At 41.5% G+C, this 26,825-nt stretch overlaps 1 protein-coding gene across 9 annotated transcripts in view; it reads left to right on the top strand.

The window, feature by feature from the left end:
• ABCG2 (ATP binding cassette subfamily G member 2 (JR blood group)) overlaps window positions 1-26,825 on the top strand; it is a 133,152-nt gene that overhangs the window by 71,210 nt on the left and 35,117 nt on the right. For all 9 annotated transcript variants that reach the window (XM_079920882.1, XM_079920884.1, XM_079920883.1 and 6 more), the window contains one exon: window positions 23,843-24,064. In XM_079920882.1, the coding sequence (XP_079777008.1) occupies window positions 23,862-24,064 (203 nt within the window). In that variant the 5' untranslated portion in view covers window positions 23,843-23,861. The remainder of the gene's footprint in view (window positions 1-23,842; window positions 24,065-26,825) is intronic.

Consider the following 26,825-nt stretch of genomic DNA (forward strand, 5'->3'; position numbering starts at 1 on the left):
GCATTGAGTTTTTACCCAGAGGCATAAAAATGGAAGTCTCTAGAAAGCAGCAGGCCCTATGATCTCTCTCTGAAGACACTTGAGATGAGTGTCTCACAAGGAAAGAGTAATAAAGACTGCCTGAGAGGTACCCACACCTCGGATGCCTTTGCACAGGAGGTCTGCCTCTTCTTTTCCCGTCCTGCACAGCCCTACCCTGGCCGCACCCTGGGCCCACCCTGGGGGAAGGGAAAGAGGGATAGAAAAGTTAGAGGGACAACAGGATCCTTAGAAAGGGAGAAGAAAGTGTTTCATTTTCCTCCTTTTCCTCCATCATCCCATATTAGTTTGGAATGCCTTAAGACAAGATTATCAGGTCCTCAAAATTAATAAAAGCGGCCGTTAACTGTGGTGAGTGCTTGCGGTCTGCAGGTGGTTTTTACATTCATTCTCATTTTTTTGCTCACACCAAACCTTTCAGGGAGATATTGGAGTTTCATATTTATAGAGAAGGAGGCTGAGAATTCACAGGGTCATTTATAGCTGGGACAAAAAGACTGTGTTGAACTTTATTAAAGTTCACCAATCCTTCCTTTCTTTTTTCTTTTAAACTTAGCCTGGTCATCTGTTTCTGTTTCCTTCCATGTTCACAGAGCAGCTCATTTTAAAGGCATGCAGGGACGTGAAAAGAGCCTGTGATCTGGTGGGAGTAGGGAGGCCCAGACCTAACTTAGGTCGAATCAACTGTGCCATTTCTTCATTTTCTACTTTTGATGAAGTCTTGTCATCTCTCTGGGCCACAGTTTCTTCATGGGACCAGAGAATATATGAGTTTGAATGGGAGAGGTCTGATTTTCTTTGAGTCCACAAGTGGAATATGGGTTAGTTGAAAATGCCAGATTAGTTCTACAGACTGTCAGGTGTACTGAGAACACTTAGTATTCTTATCTGACCCATCAGTGAAGGGTTCTGCAAACCAGCCATGTACCTTGTTTTAGAAATCTTTCTGATTCACCTTTCTCCTGTTTCATAACACAGGGAGACTGTTACATGTCTTTCCAGGGTATCTCATGATAGTTACCTCAAATAGAACACGTGTACTTCAGAAACCATAAAGCCGTGGGCTAACTGTAGTTAAAAACCTAATTTAAGTCGTACCTTAAATCTGATAGTACTGTTATTATCATGCCAAACCGTTCACTGCTTCCATCGGAATCTAAGCTATGAGTACAATATGTTTGACATGTGCAATGTTGATTTACGCCCAGTTATTACCAGCAGCCTAGGGCCAGGTGACTCATTCCAGTTGCTACAGCGTAGATCCATCCTTGCTACTTTTAGCTCTTTCCTGGAGCTACAAACCCCTCACTGTGTTCTGATTTCATCCTTAGATATATACCTTCCCTCTCCCCCAGTGAGATGTGTTCTATCTTGCTTCCTAAGTGGAAGCAAGCAAAAATTCAAGTGGTTTGAATTTTTCAACAAAAATCAAATTGCTGTTCTCCTCTCCCTCCATATGTTATGAGAAACAAGGGAAAGAGATCTTTGATGTGTTAGTCTTTATAAAACAATGCTTTTCAGAATAGATACAGTCGTGACTGGGTTGGTTTTAAAGAGCAAAGATGGCAATTTAAGTCTAATATTACACTTGCGTTATAAACATTGAAAAATATTGGGGTTATTTCATTATTTATTTTGGAATTATTTTTAGACTTGTTGCAAAAAAAATGGTACAGCGAGTTCCTATAGCATCTTACGTAAACTGCAGTACCATTGTCGGAACTAATGGATTAACATTGGTAAATGCTATTGACTAAACTATAGACTTACTTGGATTTCATTGGCTTTTCACTCTCCTTTTTCTGTTCAGGATCCAGCCTAGGAGTTAACATTGCGTTTGATTGTTGTGTATCATTAGTTTCCTCCAAACTATGTCAACTCATCAACCTTCTGTTCTGTGGTTTTTCCTGACCTTGACACTTCTGAAGCGTACTGTTCAGTTATTTTTTAGAATGTCCCTCAGTTAGTACTCAGTATTTTCTCATGACTAGATTGAAGCTATCCATTTTGGGCAGAAATATTAGAAGTAATCCCAATGCATCATAGCAGAGGTACATGATGTCTTAAGACTTTTGTAGACCTTGGTTAAGTGCTGTTTGTCAGGTCTCCGATGGAAAGTTATCATTTTTCCTTTTGTATTTAGTAGATATCTTGGGAGAGAAACTTGGACCATGCAAATATCTTGTTTCTCCTTAAATCTTTTTTTTTTTTTTAATTTATTTTTGGCTGCATTGGGTCTTCGTTGCTGTGAGCAGGCTTTCTCTAGTTGCGGTGCATGGGCTTCACATTGCAGTTGCGTGTAGAGCACGGGCTCTAGGCACACGAGCTTCAGTAGTTTTGGCACACGGGCTCAGTAGTTGTGGCTTATGGGCTCTAGAGCGCAGGCTCAGTAGTTGTGGCTTATGGGCTCTAGAGCGCAGGCTCAGTAGTTGTGGCACACAGGCTTAGTTGCTCCGCAGCATGTGGGGTCTTCCTGGACCAGGGCTCGAACCCATGTCCCCTGAGTTGGCAGGCGGATTCTTAACCACTGAGCCACCAGGGAAGCCCCTCTCCTTAAATCTTTATTCACTAGTTTTAGCATCCATTGGTGGAACTTGATGTACATGGTACTGTGTTGTTCTAATGGTGATTTAAAAATTGTTTTTCTCATTCCTTCGATGTTTATTAAAGAGAATTCTTCTGTAAGGAAGAGCTTTTCCTTCACCATTTATTTATTCAACTATTTGTGTCAGTATAGACTCATGGATATTTATTTTATTATATAGGTTATAATCCGATACTATCATTATTTAATTTGCTGCTCAAATTGTTCCATCTTTAGCCACTGGGAGCTCTTTTTTCAGGTTGGCCCCTGTGCCCTTTTGACATACCACCTCCCTATCCCCGTTTTTTAAAAAGCATTTCCTTACTTTCTGGTATCATGAAATGCTCCAGGCTCATTTTTGTATTTTCCATGCCCCAACCCTGGCATCAACCATTTCTCCAAGGCACTCTGCTTCCTTGTTTTGGAGGCTGTTATAAGAAACCAAGATGTGGGTACTAGGTGTGTTGCTGGGAGTTGCTTTGATATTTTTAAGTTTCATAGATTTGTGACCTAGCAAATGCATCTCTACAAGGCAAGTAATGCCTTAAATTTCAAACACTCTAGAGGCCCTGATTGTATTTGCCAATTTGGGTTCAGTCTCTTGTGGGAAAGAAATGAAATTGGCAGAGTCTAGAGCGTTAAAATTTCCCACTTTTTCCCAAATGATGACCCATAAGTGCTTATAAAACAATGAACACGTTAATTTTTATTTTTTCAGGCTCTGATAAGGAAGTAGGATTTTTTTTAGCTTATTAACTTATTTAAACTATGTCCCGACCAATGGCTCAATATATGTGAAGGGCAGATATGTACAGATCGTATCTTTTTTTTTTTTAATTTTATTGAAGTTTAGTTGATTTACAATGTTGTGTTAATTTCTTATGTACAGCAAAATGACTCAGTTGCGTGTGTGTATATGTATATATATATTCTTTTTCATATTCTTTTTTCCATTATGGTGGGTCACAGAATATTGAATATAGTTCCCTGTGCTGTACAATAAGACCTTGTTGTTTATCCATCTTATGTATAATAGTTTGCCTCTGCTAATCCCAAAGTCCCATTCCTTCCCTCCCCTATGCCCCCTCCCCCTTGGCAGCCACAGGTCTGTTCTCTATATCTGTGAGTCTGTTTCTGTTTCATAGATATGTTGATTTGTATTGTATTTTAGGTTCCACATATAAGTGGTATCACATGGTATTTATCTTTCCCTTTCTGACTTACTTCGCTTAGTACGAAAATCTCTAGGTCCATCCATGTTGCTGCAGATGGCATTATTTCATGCTTTTTGATGGCTAATATTCCACTGGATATATATACCATTTTATCTTCTTTATCCATTCATCTGTTGATGGACATTTAAGTTGTTTCCATGTCTTGGCTGTTGTAAATGGTGCTGCTATGAACATAGGGGTACATGTGTCTTTTTGAATTATAGTCTTGTCTGGGTATATACCCAGGAGTGGGATTGCTGGATCATATGACAACCCTATTTTTAATTTTTTGAGGAACCTCCATACTGTTTTCCATAGTGGCTGCACTGAAAAAATTTCTTTTTAACTTTCAGTAATCATATTAGTGATGGTAGTATTAATATTTTATTACTCTGAAATTATTATGTATGTAATGTGCAATAAAACAAAGAAATAATTATGAGATATTCAGATTCTATCATCTCCCGAGTGTTGAGAATCATTATTCTTTGTGTGGAAGAAAGAAGACACAGATGTAATATAAAAGTGGTTATGTGCAAACCCCATACTCTTGAATTCAAATCAGAAGTACCAGTCAGTGTATATTCATGTTGTGGACAATCTGTTCATATCACTTTTTTTTTGGCATAAGTTAAATTCCTTTATTTATTTTTAACACAAATTAACCATATGCTCTAGAAGCCAGGTTGGGTGACAGAGTGAAATAAGATATCTCTTTTTTTTTTTTTTAAGGGCAAAGATTTTATTTATTTATTTATTTGTCTTTAAGGGTTTCATGCCCTTTTTTTTTTTTAAACATCTTTATTGGAGTATAATTGCTTTACAATGGTGTGTTGAGATCATATCTTTCAGATGTGCAAAATGTCTTCAAATGAATTGTGAGGTCCTGGCCCGCACCTCCTGCCTCCCCCAATCTTGGGGCAAGCCGTTGAGCCTACTTTCTCATTCTGAAAAGAAGGGTTTTAGGCAAGATCTTCATTTCTCTTGTCTTTTTGTGTGCTCAGAGGGCCCCTTAATATCCAGAGGATTTGGACACTCTCCCTATATTTTAGTTATAATTTTAGTGTCTGTTGATTGAGTTCACAGTGATAAAAAGATTCAGTTAAATTTCAGATCCATATTTATGTTAATCATGCTAGCTTACTTTTGATATTGAAATTTATTTACTCAATTAAACTTTATTTTAATCTTAGCCAGTCCTGACCATGTACAGAACTCTTTTCTCAGGGTTCCATTTCCACATACCTTCTGTAACTTTCTTTTTACTTTCAGATTTTGTCCTACGCTTTTCCTTTCTTTCTCTCTCTCCAGGACAAAATTACTTTCTTTTCCCCCAACAAAATGTGTTTCCACTTTATATACCTTTTTTCCTTTCATACAAAGATGTTTTCCTTACCAATTTTAGTTGTCTCAATTACATATATTAACCAGAATTCTAATCTTTTAAAAACCTTAATTTCTAGTGAAAACTAAGAAGTAAGCAATTATAAACTGTCTTCCACATTATTATTCTGTAGATTGGCAAAATCTCAAATACTGTTTATGATTTCTAAAAAATAGGTGCTTTTTTTAATAGAAAATTTTTCAGTGTGACATCAAACATTTTTATTAATAAACCTAAGTATCTTTAGTTTCTCTGTAAAAGGCAGCCTATGTTGAGTAATGTTTCAGTATCTTATTTTATTTGGGAAGGATCTGGACATTTAATAAATTTCCATCATTTAACTTAGCAAAACTCTGAAGTTTTAAGTCACCAAAAATCTGGAGAAACTATTTTTTAAGTAGACATACCATAAAACATAATTATTCTTAAAGAATTTACCTAAAAGCTCTTACCCCATTTATATCTATTGAATTACAGTTGTGTTTAGATCACCCATGAAAACTTCGTGAGACATTAGACCAAGTCAGCCATCATTTCAAGAGATTTTTCTTGATGAATTTAACAGAGATAATATGACCTATTTAACTTTTAGTAAACCTAGGTGTAATAAAAGTAAGACATGTCTGTATTAATTAAACCAACAAATTTAAACTTTAAAACTGGATATTAACTTAATATTTCCCAGATCACATGAACTTGAAATTTGGGTTAGTTTTTTATTATATTTAAAGATACTCAATTTGTAAGTGCTTACTTTTAAGTCAGTTAAATACAGGTCTTTTATAAAGTTAATTTTGATAATATTATCTGGAGGTATGGACATATCATATGTATAATGTACACATGGACATATAAACAGATATAAATAGAGATCTTATAGCTTCATTTCAAAACTTAGTCATGAATCAGTTATTACATTATAAACTTACTAGTCTATAAGTAATATTTGGAATAAGTTAAATTTATTTGCTCAGATGACTAAAGCTTTTCACTATTGTCGAAAAGATTTTTAAGATTTGTATCTGTCCTTGATAAATCCTGAAGGAGGCTGTGAATTAGATTTGGTGAGGGAGCCTTTCCAGCAGTTTGAGTTTAACAAGGCCTCCCTCTTTTTCCCTTTTGTTTTTTGTTGGGTGGAGGGAAGGGGGTTCAGGTTCTACCTGATTGAGCTAATTAGGCTCAGTCTCAGGTCCTTGTGGGCTGTACTTACATTTCTGATTTGTAGAGATTTGCAAGACAAAGACAGTTGCTTTTAATTCCCCAGAGAACTGGTCTGCCACCTAAATGGTATTGAAAGATTGATTTGCCCAACTACATTTTCTTTAATTTGCTTTTTTATATCAGTAAGATTTCCAACTACACTGAAAATCAAGAGTTCTATGTTCTAGAACTTTAGGGTTCAATCTATCATGCCTTCCAAACTTTGCACAGGGCATTCAACAAAGGCCCTCAGATTCTAAGTGTACAAATTAAACTCAGAGCAATTTACCCTAGGGGCAAAAAAAAAAAAGTCTCCATTATTGTTTTTATTAGTCCCTGAATATTAGCTCCCAGTTCTATTTCATATTGTGTGGGCTCAGATAACCTTATTGATTTTCCTTTGTACTTTTAAGCAATATTACCTGAGGGGCAGATTTATGCGCCCTATCTTTTACCAGGCAAGGGAAGCATTCCCCAGTGAGACCTAATGTTTATCCCATAATATAATTGGTAGAAGAGATGTAACCATCTTGCATAAAGCCCATTCAAATATACCAACTTTTATAAAGGTTCATCTCAATTCTATCAACTCTTATATCTTTAATTTTAGCCTCCATGAAGACCCCATCAACGAGGCTTGGTCTTACTAGGAGTCCCAGTGTCTACTTAAAAAAAACGCACAACATGAGTGTTGCGAGTTAAGTTTTATTTGGGGCAAAATGAGGACTGCAGCCCCGTAGACGGCATTTCATAGAGCTCTGAGAAACTGCTCCAAAGAGGCGGGGGTGGGGGGGAGGTCAGTATATACGGGATTTTGGTGAAGGGGGAATGCATGCAGTCAAGCACATATTTTCTGCAGGTTTCTGCTAGTCACGAGGAGCAGATGTCACCACGAAGGATTTTGGTGCTTTTCTAGATATGAGGAGATACAAGAATTGTGCTCATAAAATCGGCTCCTGAAAATATCTAACTCTCTGAAGACCTGTGCTGCCAGCTGTTCCCAGAGCACAGAGGGCTTCATTTCTGCTCTCTGCCCTGAACTCCTTTCAGGTGGTGTTGAAAATCAGCAGCTCCAGCAGCACATGACTTAATCCTTGCAGAGGTAGTTGGCAAGTGCCAATTTGTTGTTGACCCTAGAAACCTTTCTTTGTATCCCCCAACCCTTTTATCTATGTTTGTGTAAAAGGCTTTGGGGTCCCCAGTTGAGGGGTTGAGCCAACTTGATTAATTGGTCTGTTGCCCCAAACAATTGCTGGTCAGGTATCTCAGTGTAATTTTCTAGCAGACTTTTTTTTTTTTTTTGATGTGGACCATTTTATTTTTAAGTCTTTATTGAATTTGTTACAATATTGCTTCTGTTTTGTGTTTTGGTTTTTTGGCCTTGAGGTATGGGGGATCCTAGCTCCTTGACCAGGGATTGAACCTGGGATGGAACCCGCAACGCCTGCATTAGAAGGCCAAGTCTTAACCACTGGAACACCAAGGAAGTCGCCAGCAGCCTTTTAAATACATGTATGTTGTAAACTGGGGTAGAGTAGACTTGTTTGGGGCTCTTTAGTATCGGGGACCAATGGAGGTCCCTTTGGCCATCCAACCTTAGTGTTGTATCAAAACATTGATTTTAATCCCATTAATGTCTGTTTTATTTATCCCATTTCTTAACCATCTAAAGATTTTTATCCTTTTAGGGTAAGTCCCTTTAAAATTTCCACCTTGTTGGGAAGACATCTCTAGACTTTCCCTTCAGTTTCTTATTCCCTTGTTAATCAACCTGATTAACAATTAATCTAATGTTTTTATTAGCATCTGTAAGACCCATTGAGGGGAAACTGACCACAGATGCAGCTTCCCAAACTGTTTTTTTGTTGTTGCTGTTTATTTGTTTTAAACTAAGGGAGTTGTTAAGCTTAGCCGTTATATTTTTTTGTATTTACTTTCTGCTTTGGTCTTTTCATCGGTACCAATAAAACAGTTGTTTATAGTGAGAGCCCTCTAAAAATTTACTAATTCAGAAGTCTCTCCAATTTAAAAGATCCATTGTCTGGCCATTGTCAGAGCTCTCAAAACACGGGGGGCAGAGCGGGGGGCGGGGGGAGGAAAAAAGGCATAAGATCAGGTAGAACATTTACATCTCAAAGACCCAGGGAGAGAAATGCAAGCTCCTCCTAGAAGGGCTTTTGTTCCTTTAAGGTCAGAATTCTGAAAAGGTGTTTTACCAAGCTGGCTTTTTGTAGCTGCGCACACAACTAGAATTTTTAGTTAATTAATTTTGGAATGTTAAAAGAATTAATTGGGGTTCTTTTAACATTCATTTTGGAATGTTAGAATAATCCCAATTTGGCCATTTTTAGGGTGAGATTTCCTTTAATTCCCAACTAAGGAGGTATTTGTAGGAATAAATTCTGTATGTGTATGTTGCAGCAAAAATAGAAAAGAAGTTTTTCCTCTCCTGAGAACAAGGAAAGTAAAGGGGACAGTGAACAGGCTAGAGAAGAAACATAACCTGGCCTGAAAGAGTTAATCACTCCTTGTTTTATTTTAACTGTTACTAATCTGTAGTGTCTGTAGCTAGATTGGTACTTCACAAAGCTAACCTCTCACTCTCTGACCCTATGTCAGTTACATCCTGCCCCTGTCACCCCTGACTCTGTGTGCGTTACATCCTGCGCCTGTCACTGCCTAACTTTATGTAAATTCCCTCTGCTCCCTGGCGGCAAACCACCCCCTGTAGCTTTTGCATTTCAGAAAGAAGGTCTCGCAGGCCAATAAACCAGAGACAGACGGACCCAATTACCGGGCCGCCTGACGCCACGATGACTGTTTTGAAATAATGCAAGGAGAAAAAGAATGCAAGACCTTCACTACTTTGGTCCTTATCATATACCACAGACTGCGAGCCCCGCATATAAAATCTTCTCCGATTCCCCAGTGGTGGTGGAGGGGAGGAGGGGCACAATTTTGGAGGCACTAGCCCACTGTGTCCCCTCTTGACTTAGCAAAGAAATAAAACCACTTTTTTCTCTTTTCTCCTAAATTCTGTCTCCGTATTTCTATTCGGCGCTGGCGTACAGAAGCCGAGATTTCGGCCACAAATACATAATAAAATCTTCCCAGTGTCTCTCAACTGTGGTAACCCGCTCACGTCTTTAAACTGAGCAGAATCTTCCCAGTGTCATTCATCTGGGGTAACCCAGGTACCTCTTCTTGAAAGTAAGTTCGAGGAAAGTCTACTCTTCCAACGAGGAGTTTATCCACCACCAAATAAAGCTTAGGATCATCAGCCAGTAGTGGGAAATCCAAGACCCAGAAGAGACTTACCTAAATTCGTCTGGAGGCGGCCGGGCACAAGAGGCCTTTGCTGGTACCAAGGCTCCAGAGCCTCCTAGAGTTCAGGCGAAGGAGAGAAGTCTGCTCTGGGTCCCTTCGTTGTTCACTAAAACGGTCAGCTGAAGAAAAACGCACAACCTAAAAGTTGCAAGTTAAGTTTTATTTGAGGACCTTACTGAAGACTGAAGCTCAGGAGACAGCCTCTTGGAGAGCTCTGAGGAACTGCTCCAAAGAATAAGGGACTAGCCAGGATATTTAGGAGTTTTTGCTGAACAACAACAACAACAAAAAAAACAAAAACAAAAAACAAACCGTGTAGTCAGACATCAAAGACAACTGATAGTCACAAGAGACAGACATCACAGGTTAATGATTTTAGTGCTTTTCAATGTATGGGAAGATACCAGCATCTGGGCTCATTGTAGTAATTCCTTAGATATGCATATGAACGATCTAGGGCCAGTGCCCAGAACACACAGTGCTTCCTCTTTTTCTCTAACTTCCCCTCGGTGTGCACCATGGGGGCTTGGTGGAGGGGCATCGGGAGGTATGGGGATGGTGGCTGCAGGGCGGGTGGCCAGAGCCTGGTTTGCTGCAATGACGGGCAGCACTTCTTGTTTCCTGGGACGGCAGGCAGCATTCCCTGTCCACGTCTGTCAGTTCCCTCTTAAGCGTAAGTGAGTGTGAGTGTAAACGTAAATGTAAAATGAGTGTAAAACGTAAACATAAGTGGGTTTCCGTGGGCCTGAGGCTGGACCATTGTACTTGCCCCTGCTTTTCCCTGCCTGGGCAGAGTCGGGGGAGGTGGGGTTCTTTTGGAATGGGCTGGACAGCAGAGACTCACTATAAAACCTCCACTGGCCGTGACCTTGCTGTGGCAGTAGGTGCCTTTTGCCTGCTGGAGTCCTTCCTCCCAGCCCCACCTTCTTGTGGGCAAAGGGCTGCAGACCGGGGATACTCCTGGCATCCTAAGGTATATATCTGAATACACTCTTCCTTAGAAACCAGCTACGTACAGTTTCTGAGTGCTTGTCTCGTGTCTGGTAGTGTCTCTAGGGCAAAACATACCCAGCTGTCATAGGCTGGGAGGAGGGGTGCAGGACGGTGTTCCCCTCTGGGCTCTTGGATGGCTGCAGTAGCCTCTAGGTGGTCTCCCTGCTCTGTTCCCCCGCCCCCCATTCCCAAGTCAGCGTGATCTTTTTAAACATAGTTCGATTTTGTCATTGCGCCACCCAGAACTTTTTGGTGACTTCCAGTCTCATTTGGAGCCAAGTCCAAAGTTCTTGCAGTGGCCTGAGGCGCGGGTGCTGCGAGAGCTGACCTGAACCTCTGATTTCCTATCCTATGCTCTCCCTCCCTCTGCCTCAGCCCCGCTGGCCTTGCAGTTCCTTAGACTGACACTTGGACTTGGTGTCACGCCTCCAGAGAGCCACCCTCAGGTTTCTGCTCAAAGGCCTCATTGGAAAGGCCTCCCCTGACCACTTTTTCTCTTCTGCTTTAATTTTGTCTCTTTTGCACCGTTGACCCTGACATTTTTCATACATAACCTCATTGATGGCAGGGATGTTTGTATGTTTTTGTTTTGTTCACTCCTGTATCCCCGGTGCCTGTCACGTAGTAGAAGTCTAATGAGTATTAGTGAATGAATTTTAATTCAGCAGATGAGAAACAGGCTTAGAGAGGCTAAGCAATGCCTCCAAGGTTACTGGCTAGTACGTTTAAGGGCTGGAGAAACTCGAATCCCATACGTTTGATGATGGGTGTTAGGTAGCATTTTACAAGCAGCCTTTGGAGGGAACATCACAATTTCATCCGGGAAACTGCTGATCCAAAGATTAAGAAACTTTGGGATGTAACATATATGTAAGTTACACTTAGTCTAACTCTTCATTTTTACTCGCAATTTGACTAAATATTTTCTAGAAGTTTCAGTTTTCTGTCGCAGATTAGGACAAATTTGGGCAGAATCCTTGCAAATTTTGTCAGAATGCAAAAGAAAAATGAATAGCAGGGGTTAGGGACGCACCCCCGTACAGTCAGAAATCCATGTATAACTTTTGACTCCTCCAAAACTTAACACATATTTTGTATGTTACACGTATCTCTACATATATTTTATGCATTCATGACATACCTAACTTCCTTCATTTTTTTTCAATATTTCTAGGCTACATAGTTTGCAAGTCTTTTCAAATTGTTGCAAATCTTAAAAAAAAAATTTCTTACATAGTTATGGAAAAGAAATCCACATATAAGTGACCTGCACAGTTCAAACCTGTGTTGTTTAAGGTGTTGCCAAATGCAAGTTCAGGTGCCCAACGTACAGTGAGGTCAAACAAACTGAAACATCGGAGTTTGGAGCAGAGGAAGGTTTATTGCAAGGGCCAAGCAAGGAGAATGGCCATTTTGTGCTCAAAAGACCGGAACTCCCTGATGGTTTTTGGAGAAGTGTTTTTATAGGCAAAATTTGGGGTGAGGGCTGCAGGGTGTGTGACTTTCTTCTGATTGGTTGGTGGTGAGGTAACAGGGCGGTGCTCCAGGAATCTAGTGCTCAGCCTGAAGTTACCGTTGTCCAGCCAGGTGGGGGACCTCAGTTCCTGTAGAAGAGCTCAAAGATATTGTAATATGTATCCCTTGAGGAGGAACCAGGACCCTGCCCCCAGGGTTGCACTATTGTTCCTTTTTTTTAAATAAATTTATTTATTCATTTATTTATTTTTGGCTGTGTTGGGTCTTCGTTGCTGCACGTGGGCTTTCTCTGGTTGCGGGGAGCAGGGGCTACTCTTCATTGAGGTGCGCAGGCTTCTCACTGTGGTGGCTTCTCTTGTTGCGGAGCACGGGCTCTAGGCACACGGGCTCTAGAGCGCAGGCTCAGTAGTTGTGATGCACGGGCTTAGTTGCACTACCGCATGTGGGATCTTCCCAGACCAGGGCCCAAACCCGTGTCCCCTGCACTGGCAGGCGGATTCTCAACCACTGCGCCACCAGGGAAGTCCCTGCACTATTATTTCTTTACTGCCTTTCCATTGTTTCTGGTTCCTTCACTCTTCTAATTAGTAACTGTTTGAATCTGCCTTTTGGAACTCAGGGAAGGTCTAGGAGACTGAAGCCTTTTCCTACATATAAGACACCACGGGCACAGAAAGGCTTTGTTCCCAGGAGGACCCCACAGGGTGCTGCTGGGTTTCAAAGGGTCAGCTGTATTTACTTTATGTGCACTTGTATCTATTTAAAGGGAGGATTAAGATTAAATTGAAAAAGGGACAGAAAACAGATCTGTGGTTGTCAGGGACTTGGGGGGAGGGAGAGGGAATTTGTTTGGGATGATGGAAATGGTCTGTGTCTTAATTTTGGTGGTAACATGACTGTATACATATATATATATATTTATTTATAAATAATTATTTGGCTGTGCCAGGTCTTAGTTGCAGCAACCAGGATCTTTGTTGCGGCACGTGGGAATCTCTAGTTGCGGCATGCGAACCCTTAGTTGCATCATGTGGGATCTACTTCCCTGACCAGGGATGGAACCTGGGGCCCCCTACACTGGGAGCGTGGAGTCTTAGCCGCTGGACCACCAGGGAAGTCCCATGACTGTATACATCTTCAAAGTCCAAAAACTGTACTTAAGGAGGATAAGTTTTACTGTTTACAACACTGTTTACTGTTGACGTGTTTTTAATAAACATGACAGAAAACAAAGATTAGGCTGAACCATGAGTATAGTTGGCATTATATTGGAAGGAATGTTCCCCCAGTTTTTGTTACCTGTACCTTTTTTCCATAAGTCACTAGTTCCCTGCAGATCCCTCACTGGCCTTACGGAGTATCTCCTCTGTGCTGGAAGGATGGGGATGTGTAGGACGAGTGAGAGGAGGGCTGCAGGGACCTGCGGAGCTTCCAGAGTCGTCTTCCCTCCCTGCAGGGCGTATGTCACCCTTTGATGGTCTTTGCTTACTTTTTCAGCCTCTTTTTCTTAACTGCCCCGTCCCCAGAGCTGCACTCTAGTATAACGGACAGCATGCATTTCCCAGCATAATCTCTTTCAATTTAATGGTGTTACTTTCCTTTACTAGGACAACTTTCTTCTCTTTTCTCTTCTTCCCGTACAACTGGTTAATCTCCTCTAGGAGGCCATGTGCTGCTTCATGAAGGATGGAACTGGTCGTAATCTGTCAAGTGAATTTGAGGCTGTAGGCAAAGGAATGGGGAAGGACATTGCTGGCCGGAAGAATGTTCTGCCTTGAAACGGGATAATTATTTTTTCTGTGAACTCCAGCTGTGTTGATATATTGAGTTCTTAGGTGGTGTTCGTTAAGATTTGTCCTTACCTTTCATAGATTCCAGGCAGAATCTTCTGTGGTGTGTCTTTTCGTTCTTTCTAATTTGTACATGTAGTTTACTAATGCTACCAGAACCTAACTTCTCTAAAGTTAGGATGCTTAGTGACTTCCTGTTGTTAGAATATCTTTATGAAACCACTTTGCTTAATACAGGGATGTGGCATCTTGCGATTTAGTCTTTCATTCAGTGGAAATAATGGAGAACAGGGTATGCAGAGCTCCAGAGGATACGAAGATAATGGATGTTAGGTCCCTGCTTTTACAACAGCCTGTGTGGGCAAATTTTTAGCTTGCAAATGCAAATGTGGCTCTCTGAAGTGGCAGGTTTCCAGTAAAGTCTAAAGGAGATACTTTAAAATATCATTCTTTTACTTGTAATTTGGGAGATGGCTGAAGGCCAAAAGGGCGCGAGAGGAAGGTTCCTACACTATGAGCTGGGGCTACAAGAACATTTTAGTGCTAGTTTGTTCGGTGAGCTGTGATCCACGTACTGGTCATACACTGTTAGATCTTTGTGACTCTGAGAGGAAAGCCCTGGAGGGTGGCTGGCAGGGTTATATTTTATTTAAATTAATTATTTTTCTTTCATTAGCCTACCTTTGGTGTTTGAAATTCTGAATAAAGCAGTATGAGATTCACCATGAGAATGTTATGAAATTTCTGTTATTGTTAGGGAACTGTGGATGGAAACCACCAGCCTTGGCCAAGCACAAGCAGGATAACTGCTTGCCAGTTGTCTCACAGCAGGAGGTCCTGATAAAGAATGAGGTGTTGCCTCCAAAAGCTAACTGGGAGAATCCGGGAGGGGCCAAAAGGAGGAGGGAGGAGACGATACGTCCTGCCAACCTCCCAGAAGCCTCCTCGCTGGAATCCATCTTGGCTGAGAGACGCGCACGCTCCCAGGGAGGACCCTGAGTCAGAGTGATGGGCCAGAGACAACCCAGAAACTACCCCCGTTCCCATGAAGCCTGAGACCGTGAGCCACGTGGCAGAGCAGTTCTCCTGGGGTCCCTTACCCTGCCGCTCTCCACCTGGCACCCCTAATAAAGCCTTGTCAGCATGTGTGTCTCTTTGGACAATTCATTTCCGAGTGTTAGAGCAGAGCCCACTCTCGGGCCCTGGAAGGGGTCCCCCTTTCTGCAGAAACACGGTCAAAAATGTTTTGGTAAAATGTGAATTCTGTTTGGGGATCAGATTTAATTCCTTAGGGATTCACCTCATTTGTTTTTGCTTGAGGCAAGTGATGTAATTCAATTTAGCAGTTGTTCAGAAGACAGCTCTAAAATAAGCATTGCCTTTTTTCAGCCATTGTATACTTAATCATTTTATAGACTTGTTATTCTCAACCTGAAATATATAGCACTCTCCTGTTTTTGAAATAAAAACAGTACAGTTTTGTGCTGTTTTAAAACTCAGGAATGAATTTATTTGATAACAGCATATAGCAAGTATATGCATCTTTTTCTAGTCTTCTTTTCTTTGATGCAGGATGGATATGAGAGTGGGTGGGGTGACCTCAGTGTTCAAGTGTATGTATCTTTTATGGGGTTATAAAACTGGTTATTTATCAAGTAACCCAAGAATGAGGAAATACATTTTTAAGAAGTAAACAGTCTAGACCTGTGTTGTCCAGTATGGTAACTGTTAGCCACTTGTGGCTATTTAAATTTAAGTGAATAAGTTAAATAACATAAAACATTCACCAGCTACATTTCAAGTGTTGAGTAGCAGTAGCCACGTGTGTCCAGGGGACAGCACTATTTTATTTTCCCTGTGCATATTACTATAGAATGTGGAAAGAGGCATAGGTGCTTTTCCATCTGACCTCCAATTATCTTGAACACAAGAGAATCACTTCCTTGGGCCTTATTTATAGCATTTTTACACATCAAGAACCAGATTATCATCTATAAAATCAGTGATTTGTTGTGTAATTTGTGAGAATAAATGGAGTGGGTAATTTTTTTTTTTTTTTTTTTGGCTGCACTGCACGGCATGCGGGATCTTAGTTCCCCAACCAGGGATCACACCCGAGCCCCCTGCAGTGGAAGCACAGAGTCCTAACCAAGGACTGCCAGGGCATTCCAGGGAGTTGGTAGTTTTTAACTTTGTCAAATTATGTACCTCTCGGCTGGTGCTTCCTAATCGCCACTATTGTAAACATATCCTTAGGACTTAGTCCTTGGAGTCCTTGGCGTTCCTCTCTTAGGTGCAGAGGAGGGGAGGAAAAACTTTTCCTCTACTCTTTTAGGTTCTGTTGTTGGGGACCTGCAAATTAAACCAACAAAAGACAGATTAACGAGAGAGAAAGGCAGGTTAGATTCAATCATGTGGAAAGGGAGTTCACAGAAAAATGTAACTCAAAGGAGTGGTTAGAATTTGAGCTTAAATGCCATCTTCATAGAAGGAGAGGGGGAGAAGGGCACTTATGGGAACACAAATGACTTTCAGGAAAGATAACTGGGCCTTTAGGAGAATCGATGGGAAATAGATAAGTTTTTGACAGGTCTGTTTAGGTGTGGTACAGATTTCTCTTTGTCTCAGGTGGTAAGAGTCAGTTTTCCCTGGTTGCTTCTGGGGAGAGGACTTATGACAATTTGCGTGAGGGCGTGCTCTGCTTCTAGGCAGATAAGGGATTTCAGGAACTCAAATGCCTTCAGCTCAAAATAACTTTTATGCCACAGTGGTGTTTCAACAGCCACTCGCCTTCTGATTCAGTTTCAGGGTCTTCATACCACTTGGTGTATATCTCTAGGTCCTCTCCTGTCAGCATCCAACCGTCCACTGTATCTCTGCTTAAATGTCTCAAAAGCATATGTCCTAAACCGAGCTTCCTGATCTTGTCCTGAAATCAAAGTGAAGAAAATGTTTCCAGGAGAGAATATTCAGCTTTCAGTGTTGCTGGTGGTTTGACTAAGAATTGATCATTAATACATTCAAAATCACGTAATTAGCCATACTTTCAAAGGGTGAATTTTATGGTCGGTGAATTACATTTTAATCAGAAAAGTCATTGGATATGTCACTTTGGCAGTCACCTAATATTGTCAGCAGTGGTTTTGGTGTGAGGGTGAGGTGGGATGCAAGCCTGATGGGAGTGGTTTTAAGAGGGACTTAGGAGGGAGAGGGTAACGGATGGACAGGAGCTGTGGGAGTTTGTTGTTTTTTTTTTTTAAAGAAAAAGGAAGTGACACCAAGGGGCTGTTAGAATTTGGGACTTATATACCGTCTTCATAGAAGGGGAGGGGGAGAAGGGAGAAGAATTACAGAATTTTATAATCAGGAGAGAAGGAAAAATTGATGCAGGGGAGAAAAAGTGAGGGGTGGTGGAAGATAACTGGGTAGGTGTCCTTGAGTAAGCAACAGGGAATGAAAAGCAGAGCATAAGTAGAAGGTTAACTTAGGTAGGAACTGTGGGAGTCCTAGGGGAGCTGTCCTCTGATAAGTAGAGGGAGTGGGCTGGAAAGATAGATGGATAAAAGATGGGAGAGTTCAGTGGGTGAGAAGACACCGTCTTGATTCACAGTGCCAAGGTGGGCAGCATGTATGGCTGAGCTAGTAGGGGGGCACCGTCCTTCCAGGAGAGAAGGCCAAGGGGCTGGTAAGCCAGGGACAACGGATCTTCTTATGGATTTTGACACTTACTGCACCTGCCAAAATCCTAAACCTTACAGTTGTGTATGACAGTGTAAATCCCTCGATGCCTCTTGAAAAGCAGTTCACAGTTAATCAAATGTGGGTCTGGAGCATGTTTTAAAAATCAGAGAGCAATACATTATTGACTGCTGAAGACCCCCAAGAAGGCTTTGTGGTCTGTCATCCACGAGAGTCTTGTTTATGCTTCTCAGTTTTTAACCAAAGATCTGTCTCTCTCTCTCGGATGTCTCACAGGCATCTAAACCTTACTGCGTGGGAACAGAGCTCTGGAACTTTTGAGGTCCCCTCTGTCATTACTCAGGCCCATCCCTTTGTCCAAGCGTGTCTCACCTGGTTTTCTGCAGGAGCCTCCTGACTGGGCCTTGCTTCCACACTTGGCACACAGCACCAGAGTGGTGGGGTCTTTTTTGTTTGTCTGTTTTATAGATTTAATTAATTAATTTTTGGCTGCCTTGCGTCTTTGTCGCTGCGCGCAGGCTTTCTCTAGTTGCGGCGAGCGGGGGCTACTCTTCGTTGCGGTGCACAGGCTTCAGTAGTTGTGGCATGCGGGCTCAGTAGTTGTGGCTCGCGGGCTCTTAGAGCGCAGGCTCAGTAGCTGTGGCGCACGGGCTTAGTTGCTCCGCGGCATGTGGGATCTTCCCGGAGCGGGGCTCGAACTGTGTCCCCTGCGTTGGCAGGTGGATTCTTAACCACTGTGCCGCCAGGGAAGCCCTGAGACATTGTATTTTTTAAATTTTGTAATCATTACTGTAACTTTTTTGTTTCATCATGGAGTAATATATTGTTCCATATTGGTGTCAGAAATAAGTTTGTTTTTTGGTATAATGTGCTTCAGCTTAGTTATGCCTGCTAATCTCTTGAGTTGTGACACATGAAAAACTAAGACCCTGTTGTCTTCCTGAGGAAGATGATTAGAATCCTGGTGAGGAATCCAGCACCTCCTAGCAGTGTGAATCACACACTTAAGCCCAGCACAGTGAAGGCAAGCTCGGTATGCACACACTTCTAAAATTGTGATTGTACTTATAAGCTTTAGCCCTCTGTCTTGGACGGATGGATAGATGGACGGGCATGGATAATCTTTCTTGGGTACTTTAGTTCCAGTTGGTGCCTTTTATCAGCAGAAGATCTCACAAAAATTTTGTATGAATGTCTATCTTGAGCCAATGACCTATTTACATTCAAGTGGTACGTTATTTGATTCTCTTAATGAGCCTCGGGAGAGGGTTAGAAGGTGTCTTCGGTGGCTGAACATCAAATGGGGATGGAGGCCGGAGAGGCAATTGCTGGTATCAGACAGGCATAGTTTGGCTTTTGAAGGCATGGGGCCTGGCTGAAGAAGTCCACAGAGTCAAGATGTAAGGTCTCTAGATTACTTGGACCTTGAGTCTTCTCTTTCACTGCTTTAAGAGAGTAGGATTTTAGCTAATTATTACCATTCATTGTGTTCATAGATTAAAACCAAGCTCTTCTAATTTCCTGGGACCAGTCTCTAAGTGGTTTCCTACTTTTGCAGTTTCCAAGATTGAATAGTGTTTTAAATGTGACAACAATAGAGCAGTTTGGGGGTACAGGAACCATTACAGATTATTTTGGTGTGGGGGCAGTTCTACTATGATATTCTCAGGCATGGTTTTCTTGTACGTATCCTGCTTTGGTGTTCCTAGAGCATTTTCAGTCTGTGGCTTGATACCTCTTTTATGTAGTAAAAAAGTCTACTTTTTCAGTCTGGAGATTTTTTGTTTTTGTTTTGTTTTCCACGGTGATACGTGGAATTTTCATACACTCTTCAATCTGTATGTTTTCTACATACCAGCCTACCAGTTCACTAATTCTTTCCTAATCTGTGTCTAAACTGCTATAAACTCATCTATTGATTTTTTTAAAAAAATACAGATTCTGGTTCTTTGGTGGTAGTCTATCTTTTCATTTATTTTCTTAGACGTATCCCTCAGTTATTTTAACGCAGATGTCTGATGACTCCAATCTGCAATATCTATGGGTCTATTTCTATTTTCTTCTTTTGGAACATTAGGTCTTATTTGCTGGCATGCTTGGTAATTTTTGATTGAAAATTTGGATGATAATAAGTTTCAGAGTGATTTAAGTTTCTTATAGCAAAGTATGAGTGGATCACTTTGGTTGAGTGGAAGCTGGTCTATTTCTGGGTTGCCCATATTTCCAGGTCATAGGCCTAGTGGGATCTCAAAAACTTCAGGTTTTCAACTGGTAGACTCACAGCTCCAAACTTGGTCTCCCTAACACTGAGAGGCTACTTAAATATTTGTTCAGCTTTCTGGCCTCTAGCAGCTTCCGTCTGCCTGGTTTTCCTGAGTTTCGCCCCACGTATGTGCACTTTGCCTCGAGGGGAAAAGGGCACAGAGTGCTGGCTGTGCCTTCAGCCTCCTTCCTTTCCAGGAACTTGGCAGCTCCAGTCCTGGCTGCCTTGCTTGCTCTCATTAAAGAGCACTCTTCAAAGAGCTGCATCTTATATTGTGTCTGCTTCTACAATTGTTCTTAGGAGAATGATTGGTTTGGACCAGCTACTCTACCATAGCCAGAGAGAAGGTTCTTCATGGATTGTTTTGATTTTTAAAAATTAAAACTAGTTTTATGGAAGTTTCACATTTCAAACCTGTTTCACAAGCTGTTAAGTCCACTTTAAGGTCTTACTCTAAATCCTTTAAAGGGGCCTTTTTAAATTTGTTTACTGAAATATTTTCAACTTCATTTATACATTTAATCCTCACTTTTTGTTTTAAATTCTTTAACTGCTTAACTACTGGTTTGATTTTCTCCATTATTTTTGTACATAATTCAAAACCTTCCTAGAATTTAAGTGTGTTTGCTCATTAAGGGAATGATTTTGTCATTTCAAAGACGTTTGGAGTTTATCTTCCTAGTTGATTGAAGGAGCATATAAAGTCTGGACCTTTTTTTTTTATGCAATTAATTTTATTGTAAATGTACAGGTAAATGTTCTATTAGAATTTTGGTAGATATTTTCGTAAATGAAGAACCTTTTTCACATGAAGAATCTTTGCCATGTGCGTAATCATTCTTTCATTACATATTACAAATCTATTTTATTAAATATACGGATTAAAGTACGAGTACTAAATCTGACTTTTCCTGTACATTCTTCCCATTCAACAGCACACTTCACTATAACAGATTACACCCAAGACCTCTCAAACAGTTCAGACATTCCTAATCTTACAGTCCAATACTGAACCTAATAAACTGAGCTTAACTTGCAAAAGTGAGAGGTGGTCTGCGGCCCATGCCCGGCGTCTTACCAAGTCGGCCAGCCTGCACAAGGAGTCCGAGAGCTCATCAAAGATGAGCACGGTCTGGGGCCCCGGTGGCGCGGAGCACACGTGGCCCACCAGCTGCTCTGTGTTCCTCAAGGCCTTCTCCTGGGCGGCACGGAATCCTTCTGGGGCGCTGAGCTTAGGAACTCCAAACAGGCCCTGAAACCCAAAGAACAGTTCCCACTGATAACCAAAAACATGACCTGGGGGTATTGAATACAAATACTTTCTTCATAAACAAAATCTTGGTTTTCGTTGATGTTTCGTATCATCATGACACCTGTCATCACAGGTATCACTTTCACATTCCCTGTGACATTCCACATATATGACACTAAAAATGTTTTAGAATGTAATTTTTTTTCAATTTTTAATATTTTAGAAAAAACAAAAATAGAATGATACGGGTTCAAAGTGCAGCTCGGTCACTACCATGAAACCTAACTCACAGAGTAGCAAGGATTAAATGATACACGTTTAACAAAACCATTTTAACAGTGCCTGGCACACAGAAAGCATTTAACAGATGTCAGCTGTAACCGCCATCACCTGCGTGACCCTGGTCGCGTTCTCTCCCCTCCTTGGCCTAATTTCTCCATCAGGCATGAAGGGATGACAGTATGTGCTGTGTCTCACAGCACGGACACAGGAACGAGGTTAGTAAGTTCTCAGGACCCTGCCCGGCACTGAGTGAGGTCCAGGGCACAGCATCAGGCGCCCCACAGAGTATAAAGTAGGGACGGTGAGTTGATTTCTGAGCACATATATATTTTAGGAAGATTCAGTAAACAGGCTAAACCAAGTCATAGACTGAAACTGGCAGCAAATTTTATACCTTCCCAAAGCATTTCAACACCTTGATAAAGATAAAAATCACTAATCTGATGGGAAGGAAGGACCGTCTTCTTGTACCGGTTCGACTGCACTTGTTTTGATGCCCAGGAAGGCAGACAGAAACCCCAAACACAGCACATCCCCGGCATGCCAGAAGTGTACCATGTACTTTACACAGGTCCTCTCCTGTAAATCACACAATCCTAGAGCACAAACAATTGTCAGTCTCCTTTTCACGGATAAGGTAACACTTTCAGAGGTTTAACGAACGTGTCTGTGGTCACTAGCGACCAGTGGGAAAGCCGCAACTTGAACTCGCTGCAAGCATCCCTAAAGCCCACACGTTCTCCACGCTCGTGGACTGCAGCTGGCGTTGGAAAGTCTTGCCTCTGTAGAAGGCCAGCTCCGGGGACTGGGAACCCCGCTCTTCACCGTTTTAACCAGCTGCCCAACGCAGCGCCTAACACAGGCGGGAACTCACGAAGGAGGCAGATTACCAGGGCCAGACCCACTGTGTAGACAGCTTTGCATCAACAGGTGCTTCACGTGGCGATTGCGGGAAATACCAAGAGGTGAAGCGTTCCGGCCTGACAGGGCCCACTGTTAACGGCACTCGCCCAACAGGTCCAGGCGGCGGTGCCCACTGGGCATCAGCTGGTGCTGACCCACCGGACCCGGAACCCGGCCCCGAGGCCGCCTGAAGTCTGGTGCTTGCTTTATTTATTTATTTATTTTTTAACATCTTTATTGGAGTATAATTGCTTTACAATGGTGTATTAGCTTCTGCTTTATAACAAAGTGAATCAGCTATACATATACCTGTATCCCTATATCCCCTCTCTCTTGCGTCTCCCTCCCACCCTCCCTATCCCACCCCTCTAGGTGGTCACAAAGCACTGAACTGATCTCCCTGTGCTATGCGGCTGCTTCCCACTAGCTATCTATTTTATGCTTGGTAGTGTATATATGTCCATGCCACTCTCTCACTTTGTCCCAGCTTCCCCTTCCCCCTCCCCGTGTCCTTAAGTCCATTCTCTAGTAGGTCCGCATCTTTATTCCCATCTTGCCCAAGTCTGGAGCTTTAAATTCAAATAAATCTCTCTTATCCCTGACTGCCTGGCCATCCCCCTTTTTGTAATAACTGTGTCATAGACTTAAACAAAAACGGGGTGATGGTGATCATGTGGTCTGTCCCTGATCTTGAGTCGTATCGTAATACACTTTTCAAGTCAGATCTAACTCCCGTTCATCTTTTTTCTGCTTCGTGAGTTTTGAGAAATGTTCATACTCTCCCTATTTACTTATTAGATGTTTAATTGACACCTAATTGGAGTGTATGTATTCAGAGTTGTGTCTGCTTCCCTAATATAGGTTTCAAGGTTGTTCTTATTGCTGTGATGTGGCCTATTTATTGGAAATGGAGCTATTTATTGCATTGAGGTTTACAATGGACTTGTTTAAAATTTTTAAAAGTATATTTCATTGAATCCTGTATATGCAAAATATTTTTACTTAAACATGTAATCAATATAAAAATGACCAATGAGGCATTTCCCATTAAAAATTTTTTGGTGTCTATTTAAAATTTAAATTGAGATATAATTGATACATAATATTATATTAGTTTCAGGCATACAGCATAATGACTTAAAATTTGTATATACTGTGAAATGATCACCACAGTAAGTCTACTGAATGTCCATCACACACCAAAGTCACAAATTTTTTCTTCTTATGATGAGAACTTTTAAGATCTCTCTTAGCAACTTTCAGATCTACAGTACGGTATTATTAGCTAGAGTCACCATGCTGCAGATTATATCCTCAGGACTTAACTTATTTTATAACTGGACGTTTGTACCAAAACCGAATTGTTTTAAGTGTACTCTTAACTACTGTTTACCGTCTCATTTACTGTCAACTTACTGTTGCTTTTCCCTCTCCAGAGAGGCAGAAACACTCCAGATGTCTTCCAGGAGTTACCAAGTTTCTGTCCCAATGTCCAAAAGAAACACCAATTGCATCCCGGAGACAACCTCCAATGACCTGAAGACGTTTACTGGAGGAGCTGTGTTAAGTTTTCATAACATCTGCTATCGAGTAACAGTGAAGAGTGGCTTTCTACTTCGTCGGAAAACAGTTGAGAAAGAAATACTAAAGAATATCAAGTATGTGCATGAACTTTTATTTAAATAGGTCCATTGACATGCAGTGAACCTGGCAGGTTTCGCTTATTGCAGATAAAGGTGTACAGGTCTATACAGATATACGGACACATGCTTTCATTTCATGTGGCTGTTTCATTAGTGAAACAGTTGGATCACATGTTAGGTGTATGTAAATGTAAGACAACTATAGCTTAGCTTAAGTTATGCTGTTGAAGTCCAAAGTGATAAGAGAATTTAGGATCCAAATTAATACACTTATTTATATTTTAGAATCCAAGTCAACATAAAACTATGATTTTTATTCTCCTCATCCAGCAACTAATTCATCACATGGTGGTGGAGTGGGCTGTAGAGTGGGGGGAGAAATGGGCATTCAGATAGAATCTACTGGGTCCCAGGTATCTCTCTTTCATATATTATAGCCTTTAGGGTTTTCATGTTTTTCTGATTTCCAGAGAATTGAGCTGGATTCTACCTCTCTGTGGAGTAGGGAGTGAATCTAGGTTTGCTTAGGTAGTGTGGCCTGTGTGTTTTGTTAATTTTTTTGTTTAATTGGGGAAATAATTATTCCTAGACAAAGGAAGCAACTTTTTCGGCTTTCCAAGCCTGGAGGAGTGGTTTTATAAGAGCCCTTTGGCCAGGTATGGCTACAAACCTATATGGAATCAGCCATTTCTCATATCATCTACATGCATTATATGGGACTGTGGTCTTTTCTGTTACTGGCAGCCAGCTGCTTCCAGAGGGCTGGGAGATGACAAATAGGGGAGAAAATTTTTGGATGTGGGTGGGGAAGAAACAATGGGGATCTGAGACTGGGTTGCTGGAAGCCAGGTGCTGTGCAGAACTAGATAGTATTTTCTCCATGCAGTAACAGACCGTCATGCCTGCTTCCTTGATGCTTTCTTGCGTAAAGAAACCCTGAGTATGAGAATAAGGTGAGGAATGGTAGATGAAAAGCTTTTATCTTTTGCCACATGCCTAGACTGGAGTCAACTGACCTTTCTGAAAAGCTGACAGGTTTTTTGTGGAGCATACTAATCAAGAAAAATGCTGGTCACTTCAGATTTTGTGCTGATAAGTGGAAGGTAACAGACGATTTGAGTATGTGCAGGTTGAATAAATTTAAAATATGTGCTGCTCGAGGGTTCGTTTACCTTGCTTATGTTTTAAAGCTAGTAATTAGTAACTTGATACAGTAACAGTGTCATCTGCTGAAGGCTTCGTAATGTTTTTATGATTCAGTGGTGTGTGTTTCAGCAACAGATGAGTTCACCCTTACATGCATTCCTAGGTTCATAAAAACTCAGTCAAATCTTGTAATCCTTTCAAATTTTACAGTTAAAAGGATACCAGGGGTCGTTTTTCTTGCTTACTCACATTTCTTATTTAGGCAGTAATGTTTCTTATCTTTTCCCCCATCTGCAGGGTTCAACTAAGTAGAGTTTCTGGGATGGGGAAAAGGGTGCTCTCATTTATCTTTTTCTTTTAAAATTAATTAATTAGTTAATTAATTTTTGGCTGTGTTGGGTCTTCATTGCTGCGCGGGGGCTACTCTTTGTTATGGTGCGCGGGCTGCTCACCGCGGTGGCTTCTCTTGTTGTGGAGCATGGGCTCTAGGCACACGGGCTTCAGTAGTTGTGGCTCACGGGCTCTAGAGAACAGGCTCAGTAGTTGTGACGCATGGGCTCTAGAGTGCAGGCTCAATAGTTATGGCTCACGGGCTTAGTTGCTCCGCAGCATGTGGGAATCTTCCCAGACCAGGACTCGAACCCGTGTCCCTTGCATTGGCAGGCGGATTCTTAACCACTGCGCCACCAGGGAAGCCCTGTCTTCTTTTTGATTCATGTTTGATAACGCCATCAGCATTCAAAATAATAACTGTGGGGTTTCCCTGGTGGTCCAGTGGTCAAGACTCTGTGCTTCCACCGCAGGGGTTTCGGGTTCGGTCCCTGGTCGGGGAATTAAGATCCTGCGTGATGAGCAGTGTGGCCAAAAACAAACAAATGCTCATAAATTGTTAATTATTTTTAAAAAATAGTAACTGTATTCCAGAAAAGCTGATGAGAATCTTGATTTTTGTTTTTCCTTTGGACATTTTATAATCTCATTTGTAGAATGAATGTAGCATCTCATTTCCCTCTATGGGGGAAGAAGCTAGAACAAAATCTGACTATGAGAATTCATAAGGGCGAGGTTTTGCTCCCTTATAAAAACTTCCTGTTATGCTTCGTTTGTCTCCATACCCAGCAGTTGAACTTTTTCTCACCAAAGCTGAAGATTTATAGAAAAAATGATCCATTCCAGTAGATGTGTGGATATCTTGACCTCTTCAGGGAAACTCATTATACTCTTTGGGGATTTTTTTAATTAATAATTTATCGTGAGATAATTTCAGATGTAAGCCTTGCAGGAACCTAACCCATTCACCTGTCAACATTTCACTGCATTTGTTCATCACTCTGTTGCTTTATATACCCATTGTCGTCAACGTTTTTCTGAACCAGGTGAGAGCCAGCTGTCCGTACGGTGCTCCAGTATTCCTGACTCCTCCAGTGCCTATTGTCTAGAAATAGGGACCCTCTCTTACATAGCCACTCAGTCATTGTCTGGGAGCAGCTCAGGGGAAGTGTAGCTTCGTGATGAGTGCGGTGGTGGGTCCTGTGAGCCCTTGGTCGGCCATGCTCTGCACAGAGCTGGCTGATCGTCACATGGTGTCTCTGCAGTCTCATCCAAGCTGGCTTATTTCTGTCCCACCCCC

Source organism: Stenella coeruleoalba (genome assembly GCF_951394435.1).
Source record: "Stenella coeruleoalba genome assembly, chromosome: 4".
Lineage (NCBI taxonomy): Eukaryota > Metazoa > Chordata > Mammalia > Artiodactyla > Delphinidae > Stenella > Stenella coeruleoalba.